This window comes from Globicephala melas, chromosome 13 (assembly GCF_963455315.2).
Source record: "Globicephala melas chromosome 13, mGloMel1.2, whole genome shotgun sequence".
NCBI lineage: Eukaryota > Metazoa > Chordata > Mammalia > Artiodactyla > Delphinidae > Globicephala > Globicephala melas.
In genome coordinates this window covers 40,703,107-40,720,182 of record NC_083326.1, presented here as the reverse complement: position 1 = coordinate 40,720,182, position 17,076 = coordinate 40,703,107, and the positions used below count along the sequence as shown (strand labels likewise).

At 34.9% G+C, this 17,076-nt stretch overlaps 1 protein-coding gene across 9 annotated transcripts in view; it reads right to left on the bottom strand.

Moving 5' to 3' along the window:
* The window catches only part of NOL4 (nucleolar protein 4), a 395,653-nt gene that overhangs the window by 258,822 nt on the left and 119,755 nt on the right, over positions 1–17,076 (bottom strand). For all 9 annotated transcript variants that reach the window (XM_060310591.1, XM_030876500.2, XM_030876501.2 and 6 more), the window contains 2 exons: positions 6,884–6,995; positions 5,747–5,859 (listed from right to left, as the gene is read on the bottom strand). In XM_060310591.1, the coding sequence (XP_060166574.1) occupies positions 5,747–5,859; positions 6,884–6,995 (225 nt within the window). The remainder of the gene's footprint in view (positions 1–5,746; positions 5,860–6,883; positions 6,996–17,076) is intronic.

Sequence of the window (17,076 nt, the reverse complement as noted above, 5' to 3'; positions counted from 1 at the left end):
AACTTACATGGCTAGATTCAAAGTCCACATTTGCTGGAAAACAAGTTAATCTTAGCACAACCTTTCTTTCTTTACAAGGGAATATAAATGGCATTGCAACCACAAAAAGTTCAAGGTAAAAGTGTGCAAGATCCATTTACCAAAAGCCAGATCAGCAAATGGCTAAATTACCAAAAGGCAAGTTTGCCAAACGGTCAATTCATCAAAATCTGTCAAATATTAACTTAAACCAAATCTATGCTATGTTGCTATAATCATTTCCTTGAAGCAAACTCCTTTTTTGCTTTGCAGAACTGATTTTTGGACAAATGCTGTGCTTATGTAGGCAGGAAGGCCTTAGAAACCTGTGTAAAATATCATAAATGTTTAATTGAAACCACCAGGTTTAACTTCAATTTGTAAACATTTGATCTGAAAGTCTAACATTAATGTAATGATTACCAGTAGCAGTAGCAAATTTATATTTGCTTACACACTTCATCTTCATCACAGCCTGTGAGTTAGGTGCCAGCATTTACCCAATTTTACAGATTGAGAAATTGAGGCACAGAGCTGTTAAGTAATTTATTATACTATTATATACCAGAACTGGGATTCATTATGATGTCTCCCAAACTTAAGAAAAGAGCTTCTTTGAATAGGAAGAGTTCCCCTGGCTTCATAAATGACATCTTGGCATCAGCAAAGAAGTTGCTATGGTTAAGGTACAGGAGCATTCTAGCAGACTTACAACGGGCATTCTGATCCCTAGGTCAGGCCCAGGTGATTTGGGTGTTCTTCCCTTACCTACGGTCTGATTGTGTCTGGGTCTACTGAGTAGCACTAGCTCTTCATTAATTCAGCGAGGAAATGCCACCCTGGGAGGCCTCTGGGCAATCAGCCACACAGACTTCTCCCAGCCACGTGCCCTCTCGGTACATTATGTTATCTCCAATTCTAAATTCTAAGAAAATCCAAAGCATCTAAATATTAAATACGTATGTTCAAAAGAGAAGAAAAATAACAGAATTCAGTGTACACATCCATGTTATCAATGTGTACCATATACATATATGTACATATATACACACACATAGCTAGATGATATAGATATCCATTATATACACTCTATAGAGTGTCTGTAATATCACAGTGTTTTAGAGCACATTCTCTGGAACCAGACTGCCTGGATTCAGATTTATACTCTGCCACCTATTAGATGTGTCTCCTTAAGCAAATTACCTAACATTTCTGTGCCTCAGTTTCCTCACCTATAAAACGGGAGAAATAATAGTATCAATCTCATAGGGCTATATAATGATTGAGGGGCTATAATATATCTAAAGTAGTTAAAACAACGTCAGATCCATAATAAGCACAAAACTGTTTGATATTGTTATATAGAATATGTAACAAATTCTACAGTATGTAAGATTCATATTTATTATATGAACACATACAAAAATAAATGTAAGGGTAAAGATGATCAATATGTGTTTATAAAGTAGCTGTGGATACTATATGAACATAGTCTTTATAAAAGCATTTATTATATACCCTACAAAGAGCTAACTAGATGTAATCTAGTAAAATACTGTTTCCATGGTATGTGTATGTGTGTGTACGTACACACACAACCATCTGAGATATATGAGGTATATGTATATATATATATGTGTGTCTATGTGTAAAAGCTATGTGTGTGAGGCTATGTGTGTGTATGTTTAAGAAGATCTAGACACAAAGATTGAGGCTGCAGTCTCTGTTCTATAGAATGGTTAATACAAACTGCACACTATGGCTAATCAATGTAGCTAGTGTGACTAAAGAACTGACAATTTAATTTTAGTTAATTTGAATTAATTTTTATTAAATTTAAATATCCCTGTATGTCTAGTGGCTACCATGTTGGACAGTGCAGATTCAACATTCCTCACCGTTGGATATTTCCAACCATCACTATTAGCAATACAATAAACATCCTAACACTTAAATTGTTTTGTGCAACAAATTCCTTAGTATAAATTTTTAGTCAAAGCATATAAATAACTTTTTAAAGTTTTAAAATAATTATTGCCAAACTCTCCCCCAGAAAGTTTGTTATGGTTTAAACTCTCATCAACAGTTTGTAAGAAGGTCAACTGACCTTACTTTGGATACAGTATTTTGTAATTTTAAAGGGATTCCCATTCTTGGCCTTCTTTATCTCTCTGAATAGCATTTAGTATTGTCCTATATAAATATTTTCATTATTTCATTATTTCATTATTTACTTCCTTTATTGTCTGTTCTCCCACCACCACTAGAAGATAAGCTTAATAAAGGCAAGAATTTTGTCAATTTATTCACTGTTTATCTCCATTACCTATAAGAGTGACAGTTACAGAGAAGGTACTCAATAAATATTGATTGAAGTAATTGAATAAACATTTATTCAAATTTAACTCATCACAAAGGAATATCTTACTTGATTTCCATTTTAACATGACTTATGTTACTTAACCACCTTCCTTTCTTTCAATAATCACAATTTCAAAAATTTCATAAATAATCTAACTCATCATTTATATGAATAGTTTTAAGACAGTGTACACCCAAGTTAGCATTTTTGAAATGTAAAGATAAGAGTTATTTTCCTAACCCAGTTATAATTTAAAAGGATCTGTCTCTCTTATGTGAAACACTTAGGATTTTTTAGAAGCCAGAAGGATTTAGCATATGTGGACCCTACTGCTGGCACAAAGTTAATCTTACTTTTTGGCCTAGAAATAAACAGATCAATATCTACATGAGTTTCCTACAAATAATTTGACAGCTCTAACTAGTTTATGAGTTTTTAAAAAAGATTTTCAATTATGTGATGACTCATGGGAATAATATTTTTATTCTCAGGGATGGATAAACAGTAATATTTTCTTAATTGTCTTTCCTGTCTTTGAATGATCTTATTACTAGTTATTCAATCATTTATATACAGCTATCTAATAATATGGAATCTGATACTGCCACTGCACTAATACAGATATTCTTACAGAGTGTACTTTTCATAAAATCTTGAGATAAAACAATTTTATAAACATAGATTTGAGATTAAACCTGCTCACACAAAGAGGAAAATCAAAAATTTGATTTCTGGGCTTCTCTGGTGGCGCAGTGGTTGAGAGTCCACCTGCCAACGCAGGGGACATGGGTTTGTGCCCTGGTCCAGGAAGATCCCACACGCCGCAGAGAAGCTGGGCCTGTGAGCCATGGCCGCTGAGCCTGCGCGTCCAGAGCCTGTGCTCCGCAGCGGGAGAGGCCTCAGCGGTGAGACGCCCGCGTACCGCAAAAAAAAAAAAAAAAAAATTGATTTGTGTTTTATGAACAAAGTTAACAAAGTAATTGTAAAAGAATTTAATCTTTGATAAAGGAGCCAGGAATTTACAGTGGAGAAAGGACAGCCTCTTCAATAAGTGGTGCTGGGAAAACTGGACAGGTACATGTAAAAGTATGAGATTAGATCACTCCCTAACACCATACACAAAAATAAGCTCAAAATGGATTAAAGACCTAAATGTAAGGCCAGAAACTATCAAACTCTTAGAGGAAAACATAGGCAGAACACTCTATGACATAAATCACAGCAAGATCCTTTCTGACCCACCTCCTAGAGTAATGGAAATAAAAACAAAAATAAACAAATGGGACCTAATGAAACTTCAAAGCTTTTGCACAGCAAAGAAAACCATAAATAAGACCAAAAGACAACCCTCAGAATGGGAGAAAATATTTGCAAATGAAGCAACTGACAAAGGATTAATCTCCAAAATTTATAAGCACATGATGCAGCTCAATAACAAAAAAACAAACAAACCAATCCAAAAATGGGCAGAAGACCTAAAGAGACATTTCTCCAAAGAAGATATGCAGACTGCCAACAAACACACGAAAGAATGCTCAACATCATTAATCATTAGAGAAATGCAAATCAAAACTACAATGAGATATCATCTCACACCAGTCAGAATGGCCATCATCAAAAAATCTAGAAACAATAAATGCTGGAGAGGGTGTGGAGAAAAGGGAACCCTCTTGCACTGTTGGTGGGAATGTAAATTGATACAGCCACTATGGAGAACAGGATGGAGGTTCCTTAAAAAACTACAAATAGAACTACCATATGACCCAGCAATCCCACTACTGGGCATATACCCTGAGAAAACCATAATTCAAAAAGAGTCATGTACCAAAATGTTCACTGCAGCTCTATTTACAATAGCCCAGAGATGGAAACAACCTAAGTGTCCATCATCGGATGAATGGATAAAGAAGATGTGGCACATATATACAATGGAATATTACTCAGCCATAAAAAGAAATGACATTGAGCTATTTGTAATGAGGTGGATGGACCTAGAGTCTGTCATACAGAGTGAAGTAAGTCTGCAAGAGAAAGACAAATACCATATGCTAACATATATACGGAATTTAAGAAAAAAAAATGTCATGAAGAACCTAGGGGTAAGACAGGAATAAAGACACAGACCTACTAGAGAATGGACTTGAGGATATGGGGAGGGGGAAGGGTAAGCTGTGACAAAGCGAGAGAGAGGCATGGACATATATACACTACCAAACGTAAGGTAGATAGCTAGTGGGAAGCAGCCGCATAGCACAGGGAGATCAGCTCGGTGCTTTGTGATCACCTGGAGGGGTGAGATAGGGAGGGTGGGAGGGAGGGAGACGCAAGAGGGAAGAGATATGGAAACTTATGTATATGTATAACTGATTCACTTTGTTATAAAGCAGAAACTATCACATCATTGTAAAGCAATTATGCTCCAATAAAGATGTAAAAAAAAAAGAATTTAAATATATCTCACCAAATAATGCTGTATTTAAAAATAAATACTTAACCGCATTTCCTGTTCTATAGAAATTTCAGAAAGGAGAGAATGTATTAGCCTGAGAAACTATCCCTAATATAGTTACTCTGAATGTGTATATTAATTAATGGCTACTAACTAGTTAACAAGGATTTACTAAGCCCATATTGTTATAAGTGTTTTGGGGAATATACACAGGGTATATATATATAACTTAGTCCCTACCTTTGAGATACTTCAACAAAACTGGTGCGTTAATTAATATTTTAGGGAAGAATATTTAACAAATATGCATTTAGTATCTAATATACGCCAACAAGCACATTGCTAGACTCTTACTATACAAATTAAACAATTTGAAACATCAAAAAAATCTCTAGTTAAGAAGAATCACCACAAATTGTAGAAAATGCAGAGAAGTAGACAAACAAATACTTAGGATAATGATTAACTGAAAAACAACTTTAAAACATACACAAGATTTGGATGGTGGGGAAATGGTTATATTTGAAATACCTATGAAATTGAACTTTCTGATTTCCAGGTAAAATAGCCTTAGTACTAAAACTTCCCTAGATACAGACTTATTTGGAATACTCTCCCCTGAACTTTCTAGCACTTTACCTAGGTTTAGCTCGATGGTGGGCTACTAAGGAAAATGAATGTTTCTGGGGAATGAGCAAATTCCCACACAGCACTAAGGCAGAAGTGGTAAGATAGGGTATCTCTGTTGAGCACTAGAAATTTCTGCATATTTCTCTATCTGTGCAGTCCTAGTGACACTCTTTTCATTAAAAATAAATAAATTACCATCTTCAAAGTGCCATCCTGCTTAACACAACAGTCATGGTTATCAAACCTCATTCTGACTCGTGATATAAGTGTACATGTTTCCATTTTACCTCGTCTTGCTGTGAGTTTAGCAGCTGCAGTTTCATGTGCTTCATGTAGGCCATGGTAATTGGCATGTTGTAGTCAATCATGCTGGTCACCAAAGTGGGAGGTTTTCCATTATCTGGAATAAAACATTTTTAATGGGTAATGAAAGTGATACTGCATTCTACCTGTAATTTCAGAATGATCCAATTTGTTCAAATTGAAATAAGATTCTAGATACCAAGGGTTTAGGAGATTGGTAGCATTAGAGATGGATTGTAGAAAAAATAAATAACTGGTAAGATTCAACAAAGGTGTTTTGGGACAAATTAGCACTATGGATAAATCTGTTATTTCTAACTACAAGGGGAGATTTTTGATATCCTGGATAACAATGAGTGACACTAGTAGAGTGATTAAACAAAATTATTGGTATTTTTGTATTTTTCTCCTTTGCTGCACACTTACTTTTCTTTTCTTTGGTTGTGCCGTGTGGCATGAGGGATCTTAGTTCCCTGACCAGGGATCAACCCCGTGCCCCCTGCAGTGAGTCTTAACCACTGGACTGTCAGGGAAGTCCCCAAATTTGCTTTCTACATGGACTACTTGACCACAAGAGGAAATTTACTTTTTATTTTTTGCTGTTCCACCCATTCTCCAACACAAGGGAATAGGCTAGCCTAAATGTATCTTTGAGATTAATCTCTGAGAGAAACTCATACATTAGGAAAATAATCCAAATAATTTTTAATGAAAGCCAAAGCCAAACTATAACTTTTCTGTAAAAATTTTCGGTGAAAGAACTCCATACTATTCATTACTTTTAGAAATAAGAAATTGGTAGATTTAAAAGAACACAGATGGAACATCAATTTCCTTGCTGAAAATATCTGAAATACCATGAAATACACACAATAAATGAAAATTAAATATTATTATAGGAAAAAAGTTATTTGCTACAGTCAAAACTGCTTTTCTTCTGAGAAAGGACACTGAGTTGCTTTGTAGTGAATCTTCAACATTCACTGTCTCCTGCTTGAATACATGAGACGATCTGACTCGTTAAACTGTTTCTGTCTACCACATTCTTATAAAAATGTGGGGTATAAATTGCCATTATGAATAAAATTACTTGAAATCTCACTATTTGACACTGCGGCTACCTTTATGATCTGTTCCATCTGGGTTTAAATGCATTCTTTTCTGGCACTCTGAGCAGCTCATTAGAAACCGTGTCACCGCTTCTCTTGGTAGGAAGGCATAGCTCTCTGAAATCTGAAATGATTCACAAAATAGAGGTGTTATTATATAAGCTGACTGGGCATGATTCAACAGAAGTGATCATTGTATTTCCAAATAAGACGCATTATTCCATAATGGCAGGAAGCACAATGAAAGCATGCACTGCATATCATGCATCATTTCAAGAAATATCTATCCAACTTGATTGCATGTCTCTTAATAATTGCTAATAATGCAATGTGGAGGAAAAAAATCAACCACATCTGGATGGAGAACTGTTTATATTTCTGCATTTCTTTTAGGAAAAATAATCCCAGTGTACAGATACTCTAGAGAATTTTCCTCATTAAAATTTGTCCACGATTGTTTTGGCAATTAAACTTATTGCTAGCACCATTAAAATTTTATCCAATTTTACATATATTTTAAAAAATTTAGCCCCAAGGTGAAACAGTAAACTTTGGATTTTGCAGTAATAAGCATTTCTTCATTATTGCTTTTCAAAGTACTTTAAGGAAAGATAAAAAATAATCTGAACAGAACTCATGTATCTATTTACTGCAGTGAATCATCCCTTCCACAGAAAATGACACACTTGGAATGCATTCTGGCCACCTATTTCAGTTGCTATTTTATGTCAGTTTTTCATAATTTATGTCCACAATAGTTCACATTGATTGTCAGAGCCAGCTTTTCCAGTGCCCTATACAGAGCTTCTCTTTTCAGAACCATGATCCAGAATCAAGTTAGAAATCAATACTCTTGTCAGTGATTCTTTAAATATTACCTTTTCAAAAACCAAGGTATTTCTCTCAAGAAAGCAAAGATTTCTAAAGTGAAACTGACAGATTGTTAAACATCTCTAAATAAAAGCTGACGGTGCCGCTAAGAAGTCTGATGCAGGGCATTAGTTTTCCACCATACTGTCACTGACACTGGTCCATGAAATATGAGGTAAGCAAAAGGAATAAATGAGTTGTAAATCAGACATAATTGCCATAGACGATTCCTCAGGTGCATGCAGAGCTGTTATGAACGTTGATGTATTTTAAGCTTGTAGAAGGAAGGAAAATATGCACCTTGCATATAATTGAGTGCAAATCTGCGCCAATTCCATTAATGGTGATGGGGTTAACTTTTGCTGGAGCACAGCATCGAGGAAACCTCACATATTAAAATCCAAAATTGTAAAGCATATTTTTCCCCGATTTTCATGTGAAAATCAGTTCACATCGCTTAGTCTATCTCTTTGACTCTCAGGGAAAAGAAGCCGTAAGAATGTCAAAGAGAAGGAACAAGTCTACAATTAAAAATCTGCCATGGATGATTCGTACACAGGTAATCCACAGTCGACTCTACTGGGATTGGAATATGAAACTGATGTTTCATATAACTATCATTTGTAAATTAAGGTGTTGTCCAGTTTAAAAAAAAACAAACTTCCTTGTACTATACAAGGAACTGCGGGAGAAAAGAAGCAGAGCAATTTGAAAGTATTTCATCAAAATATTTTATATAAGCTATTGAATAAAGAAATACATAAATGCAATATAAATGTTCACTCATTCTCGATCACTCTCTTTGTCTCTTCACACAGGCACACACACACACACACACACACACAAATTTGATTCCTATTCATCTATTTTTACAGAGGGAACTAACACTTTAATCTGATTTATTTATCTGATTAGAGATCATTTTTTCCGACTCTCTGAAAACCTTTTTTACAATTATTCAGAAGTTAAGTCTCTGATTCATGCCCAGTCTGATACTTCATATTTTAACTCACATGGAATTATAATCCATGGGAACTAATAGAGCTGACCAGTAAATTCATTAACAAACAGGATTTGAGAAGAATGCTCCATTGATTTTCATAGAGGATTTCTATTAAGGCTCTTCTCTCCTTAAATAAAAGAGAAACCTTCAATTGAAAAAAAATGGCCAACTGGTGGAGTTAAAGAGATGCTGCATTTGCTTCGACGGTCCTGATGCTCTCCACAATCTGCCCTTTTCTCAGTGCTAATAAAGCACTTATGTAGAAATCCCTTCTAGAGAGCTTTATCATTGACCTGACTCAATTGTATTATTTGTCCTAGCACTACTTAGCTCCAAATCAATTTTTTCTTGGAATCATTAATCATATTATATTTCCTTTACACTTTTACTCTGAAAAACAGGTACTTGTATTGACCACAAATATAAGTGGATAAATATGCTATGTGTACATGTGTGAATGAAATATATAAAGTCCCACCTTGTATCTTAGAAAAGATTTTTCAGTAAGTATTATATCACATTGTTCTCTGTGGTGTTATTCTGGGCACTATATGTTATATAAGTGGATAAAATCCCTTATTTGGGGGTACTTTCTTGGTGTTCAGAACCCACTTATAGGGAGACCTGCTGAGACACCCCACTCTCATCAGATCTTTTCTACCCCACCTCATGTTCATTGGGGCCCAAGGATCTCAGAGTATTCTTAGGCACAGGGAGAAGAGACCCTCAGAAAGTCTCACACTCATTTCTGAAACAATATTTTTCCTGCCATGGAGGTGAAGAGGGAAAATGATTCCTTTTTCTTTATCTCGGCTCTTTCCTCTGCAGCCTCTTTGAAATTAAGGGTCCTGGGCAACCTTCACTGCTGAAGTTCTCAGAACATTTTTAAACAATGAGATGTCCTTTAAAAGTTCTAAAATTATGGTGCATTTGAATAAGTGCATTTCACAATTAAAGCCCATAATGAAATACTGTGGTGGTCCTGTCAATATCCTTCCATGACCCCATTCAGAGATTATACAGAAAGCCTACATGAAGACTCTTGAACTTGAGGCCTGAGCTAAATGCTCCTATGGCTCTTGCTCTAATGAAAGGGTCTGTTTCTGTGAGTGTTTGAAATGCTAAATCAACTTTAAATAGATGTTCATAAACGGTGATAAAATCAGGGACGTGTTCTTCTAGGCTGTCTATTCATCAAAGTCCTATCATTCTTCATACAACATGTAAAAGCAGGTGCAAATAAAATATAGAAGGGACAGAAATTGCAAAACATTTTGATTCAGATACTTGAAACACCGTTCTACTAACACTATAATTAATGATATAAAATGCTATAGTCATTCATAAATGTCTATTTCCTTGACCCACTTTTCAAATCTAAACACTTGTTTGTTTCTAAGACAATTAGAAACAAACAATTTCTTAGAAACAAACAGTTTCTTAGAAACAAACAGTTTCTAAGACAATTAGAAACTTTGAATATACAGTACAGAACATTTCTAGAACACTAGTGAGGATAATATTCACTTGAAAAATGCATTCTTAGAAACATCTTTATATTTGGGAAAGAGAGAGAGTATTTCCTTAGAATTGGTTTATCAACACAGAAATGCTGCATCTTGTGAGTAATACGAAACAAAACATCACATGAATGGATATTAGTCTCGCTCCTTCTGAATTAAACACTAAAACAAACAAACAAAAAACAACTGCCATGGGACAAGTCACATATATTGCCTGTAACAGAAATAAACATCCAAAGGAAGGACTAGAACATAGCCATATTGAATCTTATAAACCAAAGATCTCACATTATTTATCATGTAAATAATTGTGAGGCATCCCTTTCCTAGAAATGTTATTTTCTAGGAATCCAGACTTGTTTTCTTAGATTTATATAATAGTTTTCATCGGGGCTTGCATCCATTATTTTAGACAGTGGCTAAAATAGATTTTACAGTAATTTTTTGACAATGGGATCCACTGGTATAAAGAGGTTAAATGAATCGCCATTGTTACACAATAGAGGGCAAAGCAAAGAGCTGGAAATTGAACCTGGAACTCTCAAATCCTGGTCTGTTTCTATACATTGAAGGGACGATGGTGGGTTCATCCAACAGACAGATTAGACAAATGCGTAGGATCCAAGGAAAGCAGGAACATCAAAATAGATTTTTTTAAACTTTGGTATTTCAAAAAAAAAAAAAAACCCAAAGTATCAAAGTGTTACCAAAGTCAGGACTTGGGAACTTCTTTTTCTGCTATCACTGTTATTTTTTATTATGATACGTATTATAGCTACAAAGCTCTATATGATACACATATTAAATTTTAAAATTAATTTATTTTTTCTATTCTTTTCCAAATTCTTTTCCCATTTAGGTTATTTCAGAATATTGAGCAGAGTTCCCTGTGTTATACAGTAGGTCCTTGTTGGTTATCTATTTTAAATATTCCTTAAACTTGAGTTGTGGCTGAAGATTTGTTGTTGTTGCTATTTTTTAACTTTGAATTAGCTATGGTTGAGGGGTGGAAATGCTGTAGCACAACACAATTTTTTCACTGCTTATCATTTCTAAAGACCTTAATTCAACTGTGTATTAGACAACATTGATACTGTTTTCAATGAAAATATTACATTCTAAGTCTGTTAAGACTGGAATTCATCAGTAATGCAGAAATAATAAATTGCATTATCATCCTAAATTAGAAGTAGAAATCACCTCTCCAATTAAATAATATGGTAATACTTCTTCATAAAAATAATTGAACTGCAGCATCTTTTGATGGACTAAGTCAAATCAGCATCTAGAGCAAAGATAGTATGATGTTAGTGATCTAATGATAAACCTATGCACCTGAAGAGGGTATCATGATTAAATCCCATAAGGAGCACTGCTATTGATCTTGCACTTGTAGGTTAAAATAAAAAAATTTAAAAACTAATGGGAATACATTTCTGAAAAGTTTACTGACAAATATTATAGTTGAAAGGAGGATGAGCATTTTTACCTTGCCATGTCCCTGTCTTCTGAAGGAAGAAGAAACAGTACCTTTTTAAACACTACGTTTATAAAACCAAATTCTGGCAGTTCTCAAGTGCCACTCACCTTCCCCTCAACAGCTTGGTTAAAGTAAAACTGTAACTTATTCAAAAGAACTGATATTTTAAAAATCAATCGCAGTCAAGTTAGTTTGCAAATCTCATCTTATAAATTTGATAATATATATAATTCCTAAAGTTTTCTTACATTTACTTTTGAATAGCACAGTTTTATCTCCAGAAATGTCTCCTTTCTTACTTGGATCTGAACATATGAAGCAATACAAAATTAGAAAAAAGTTTAAAAATTAATTAACCAAAATAATTTAATAACAAATTGTTCCTTTGCTGTACATTGCTAGACTGTACGTCACAATTACATGATGCAAGTGTATCTTACTAACTTGAGCCTTTAGGTTTTATAAATTATGAGCAAAATTGATAACAGACAAAAATTTTGAAACAGGACTGTTTGTCCTGTCCCACTTCCTCAGTCCCAAGCATTCTTCCCCTCTAATTTTAACAGTGTTTAATTTCTGAACATTTTCAATAGGAAGGCCCTCAAAATTGACTCAGCTTGTCCATAAACCTGCAATTCTCTGGCTCCTGAAATGGTAGAAAATGGACAGTTCTCTAAATTAGGATTCTCATTAACTGTATGACAACTATTACTTGCTTTGGCTGTTTTACACAAAAGGAAATGCTTCCTAAAAGAGTATACAGGTGTTTGTTTCCCATTGATTGAGTGCTTAATAATAATTATGCCAAGTAAGAATTTTATATGGATTTTATCATTTAATCCTCACATCAGTCCCAGAATAGATTACTATCATCACCATCATAATCTCTGTTTAACAGATGAGGAAACTAAGCTTCAGAGAGGTTGTATAATTTGTCAAACAAGGAGAAGAGACAGGACTCATGTGATAATCTGGTTTCAGAGCCTATCTTTTATTCACTTTTAATCACCATATTTTATAGCCTCTCCTGGTCATCAGTATTAAAACTGAAAGAGACTGTCTCATCCATAAAAAGTGGGAATATTAACCTTACAGCATAGGTTAATTATACTAAAATGTTTATAATGTTCCCTGGTGTGAGATTCTTTGTAAGTATAAAATGCTCTGACTGGTTTGATGTGACCCTTTTGAATACAAGGCCAGTCAAGGGCCCTGTACCTTGTCTCAGGCTACAGAGTTCCACAGGAAGCACATCAGACTGTGCAGTTACAATACAGAGCTCCACCTGGAGGAAATTAACTAACCATCTGTCTTGTTCCAGCAGAACTGACTGCTAAAGTAATGGCTTTGATGATGGCCATTCTGACTGGTGTGAAGTGATACCTCATTGTAGTTTTGATTTGCATTTCTCTAACGATTAGTGACGTTGAACATCTTTTCATGTGTTTGTTGGTCACCTGTATGTCTTCTTTGGAGAAATGTCTATTTAGGTCTTCCACCCATTTTTTGACTGGGTTGTTCGTTTTCTTGATATTGAGCTGCATGAGCTCCTTGTATATTTTGGAAATTAATCCTTTGTCAGTTGCTTCATTTGCAAATATTTTCTCCCAATCTGAGGGTTGTCTAATGCTGAAGAAGGTGTGGAGAAAAGGGAACCCTCGTGCACCGTTGGTGGGAGTGTAAATTGATACAGCCACTATGGAAAACAGTAGGGGGTTCCTAAAAAACTAAAAATAGAACTACCATATGACCCAGCAATCCCACTACTGGGGATATACCCAGAGAAAACCATAATTCAAAAAGATACATGCACCCCAATGTTCACAGTAGCTCTATTAACAATAGCCAGGACATGGAAACAACCTAAGTGTCCATCGACACAGGAATGGATAAAGAAGATGTGGTACACATATACAATGGACTATTACTCAGCCATAAAAAGGAACGAAATTGAGTCATTTGTAGAGATGTGGATGGACCTAGAGACTGTCATACAGAGTAAAGTAAGTCAGAGAGAGAAAAACCAATATCGTATATTAACACATATGTGTGGAATCTAGAAAAATGGTATAGATGATCCCATTTGCAAAGCACAAATAGAGACACAGACGTAGAGAACAAATGTATGGATACCAAGGGGGAAGGGGGGAGTGGGATGAATTAGGAGATTGGGATTGACATACATACACTACTATGTATAAAATAGATAACTAATGAGAACCACCTACTGTATAGCACAAGGAACGTTACTTAATGCACTGCAGTGACATGAATGGGAAGAAAATCCAAAAGGGGATGTATGTATTTGTATGGCTGATTCATTTTGCTGTACAGTAGAAACTAACAACATTGTAAAGCAACTATACTCCAATAAAAATTAATTTAAATAAATGAATAAAGTAATGGCTTTGCAATAACACTGTAACAACCAGGAACTAAATGCAGAGGACTTCCATTTTTAATAGAATATACAAGAAGGAGTGTAAGTAAACTATTTCTAAAGGAAAAAGACTTCTAATTGTTCAAAGAAATTCACCAGTAGAGAAGTTATTGTTGCGTTAAGTTTTGAACCTAACACATGAGCTGAAATAGAGACATCACATGACATGGGTAAATCATGAGCATTAGCAAAGCAGAAAAAGCTAAAATCAAAAGATTTATCAACCAAAATCACACCATTTTGTCCTAAGTTCCCTAAGGTCTTAGCAAAAGGAAAAATCATAATTAATGTTACTAAATATTAGTAATTTGGAAAAGCAGCAGGCAAGTGCTGAATTTCATTATAAGTAACATTCCTCCACAGCTTGATGCCTCTGTCTATAGTGTGCTCCATTGCAGACACCGAGCTTTAGAGCAAAATAAAGTTGGTCTAATCACACTACTTTTTAAGTTACCTTCTCCACCTTTGCTCTATAAAATGAATTTAGAAAATAGAAATAACACCTTTATTTCACTGGAATAATAACATTAAAACTTTTTTTTTTTTTTTTTGCTAAATATCATGCAGTACACTCATGGAAGAATTTGCCTTTAGGGCCGAATTTTTAACATTTTCCCTTGTGAAACTCTTGAAATTATGAATAAAGAAATAGTCTCCTAATGAAATTTGTTTATCATATCGCTATTGTGATATTTAATATTTAATACTGTGATATACTATCACAAACCACCTGCAATGTACATAACTGGATAATGAAGCTGTAGAAAATTTATTTTTAAAAACTAATAAAATTAAAATAGGGGCTTCCCTGGTGGCGCAGTGGTTGAGAGTCCGCCTGCCGATGCAGGGGACACGGGTTCGTGCCCCGGTCCGGGGAGATCCCACATGCCACGGAGCGGTTGGGCCTGTGAGCTGTGGCCGCTGAGCCTGTGCATCCGGAGCCTTGCTCCGCAATGGGAAAGGCCACAACAGTGAGAGCCCCAAGTACCGCAAAAAAAAAAAAAAAAAAAAAAAAAAAAAAAAAAAACCCAAAAAACAAACAAAAACTAATAAAATTAAAATGTAACTGAACAGAACCTATAAATCCAAACGCTATTAAAGACCTCATATGTCCTGATTCACAAAGACACCATAGTCCAGAGAGGCCCCTATCTAAGGAAGGGAAGTCTTGTTTATGGGCACTATCTCCAGTTCAACAAGGGCCACTATGTCTTTACCTGGTTTATACATTGTATATTTTTGAATACATCTGAAGAGAGGGAATTAGGAAAAAAAATACATATATATATATATATATATATATATATATATATATATATACACACACACACACACACACCCATATCATATACATATAAAGCTTTACAAACACTATAACATTTGGCCCAGATATTTTTATAGATGTGTTACAAAACTGAAAATTCCAGCCAATGGCTTTCTCTTATATTTATATGGATTCTCTTTTACCCATTGCATGCGTGAGAAAAGGTAAGCAGCGAACATCATTATACTTCTACAGAGGAATTTATTAATCTGGGGAGTTGCACATGGAAACAGTCTTACACAGATGAAGACATTTTTCATCTAAACATTTATTTACTGAACAAATATCTATTAAGTGCACAGGCATTATAATTATCCCTGAATACTGTGAGATATGGTTCTACACCACTAATGTGCCCGGCTATACCAAATTATTGGAATCACCTGTTGGTAATTGTTTGGTTAATTTTGAAGAGATTCCGAAAAATGCTTTGATCAGGACTCAGCATAAACACTCTTAGGTTAAAAAGTGTATTCATAGCAATAATCAATTAAACAAAAAGCCAGACATTTGGCCTGCCTAATCAAATTTGTATTTACTCTGACCCTCAACTATTTTTGCTTCCAAACCCTAACTACTATTTCAAAAACACTTCCTGTTTAATTGTATCTGTTTGACCTCTAAACACCTGATAAATAACCAAATGAATTCCTGTACCTTAACAATATCTCCAATACTGAAACTAGGATGCCGCCAGATTTGCTCTTCAGCTCCAAACGTGCCACTGCCCCCCTGGTGGCAGATTCTCACGTTTTAGTTGGGCTCCTAACAATTCCAAAGTATTGCTTATTTTGTTGCACTCTGGTACTGTTATCACCTACTCCAACATGCTATTTTCGGTTCATATCACTGTCTATTATTTACCTTCATTCTTCTCTGAGTACTTTCTATATATTCAATCATCACACTCATTCATCAGCTCCTCTTGTCTTTTTCATTTAGTTAAGGGGGAAGGGGGTGGCCTAGCCCAGTCTGAAATATCTTGGGTTGCTTTTTGAAGAGTATTAAGGTTCCTAGATAAAATCCAGCACACACAATTAAATGTGAATTCCAGATAAACATGTGATATTGGGAATAACTTATATTAAAAATTATCATTTATCTGAAATTCAAATATAACTGGGCATCCTGTATTTGTTAAATCTGACAACCTTATACGGTACATTTATCTAAGATGAATGAAAATATGGGTTAGAGTCCAAAGATAATCTTAAATGTGGAACAAATTGTCATGTCAGGAAGATCTAAGAATATACCAAGAGCAGAAGTGAGAAGCAGGGTAGGTGGAAGTGATTATTGGGCATCTGTAGGCAATCTGAAATCACAGTGCCCATTGAAAGCAATATTTTCCAACTTTGTAGACCAACAGCACCGGTAGAAATATATTTTATATCATAAGCCAGCACATATACACATTTCAACAATAAAACAGACCATTTCTATTTTCTTCTATTTCATTTTTTAAAGTTATCACAACCCACTAAATTGGCTTGAAAACTCACTAATGGGTTGTGACACATAATGTGAAAAACACTGGTCTAAAGCAGAGGGATGCAGCCTGTCAG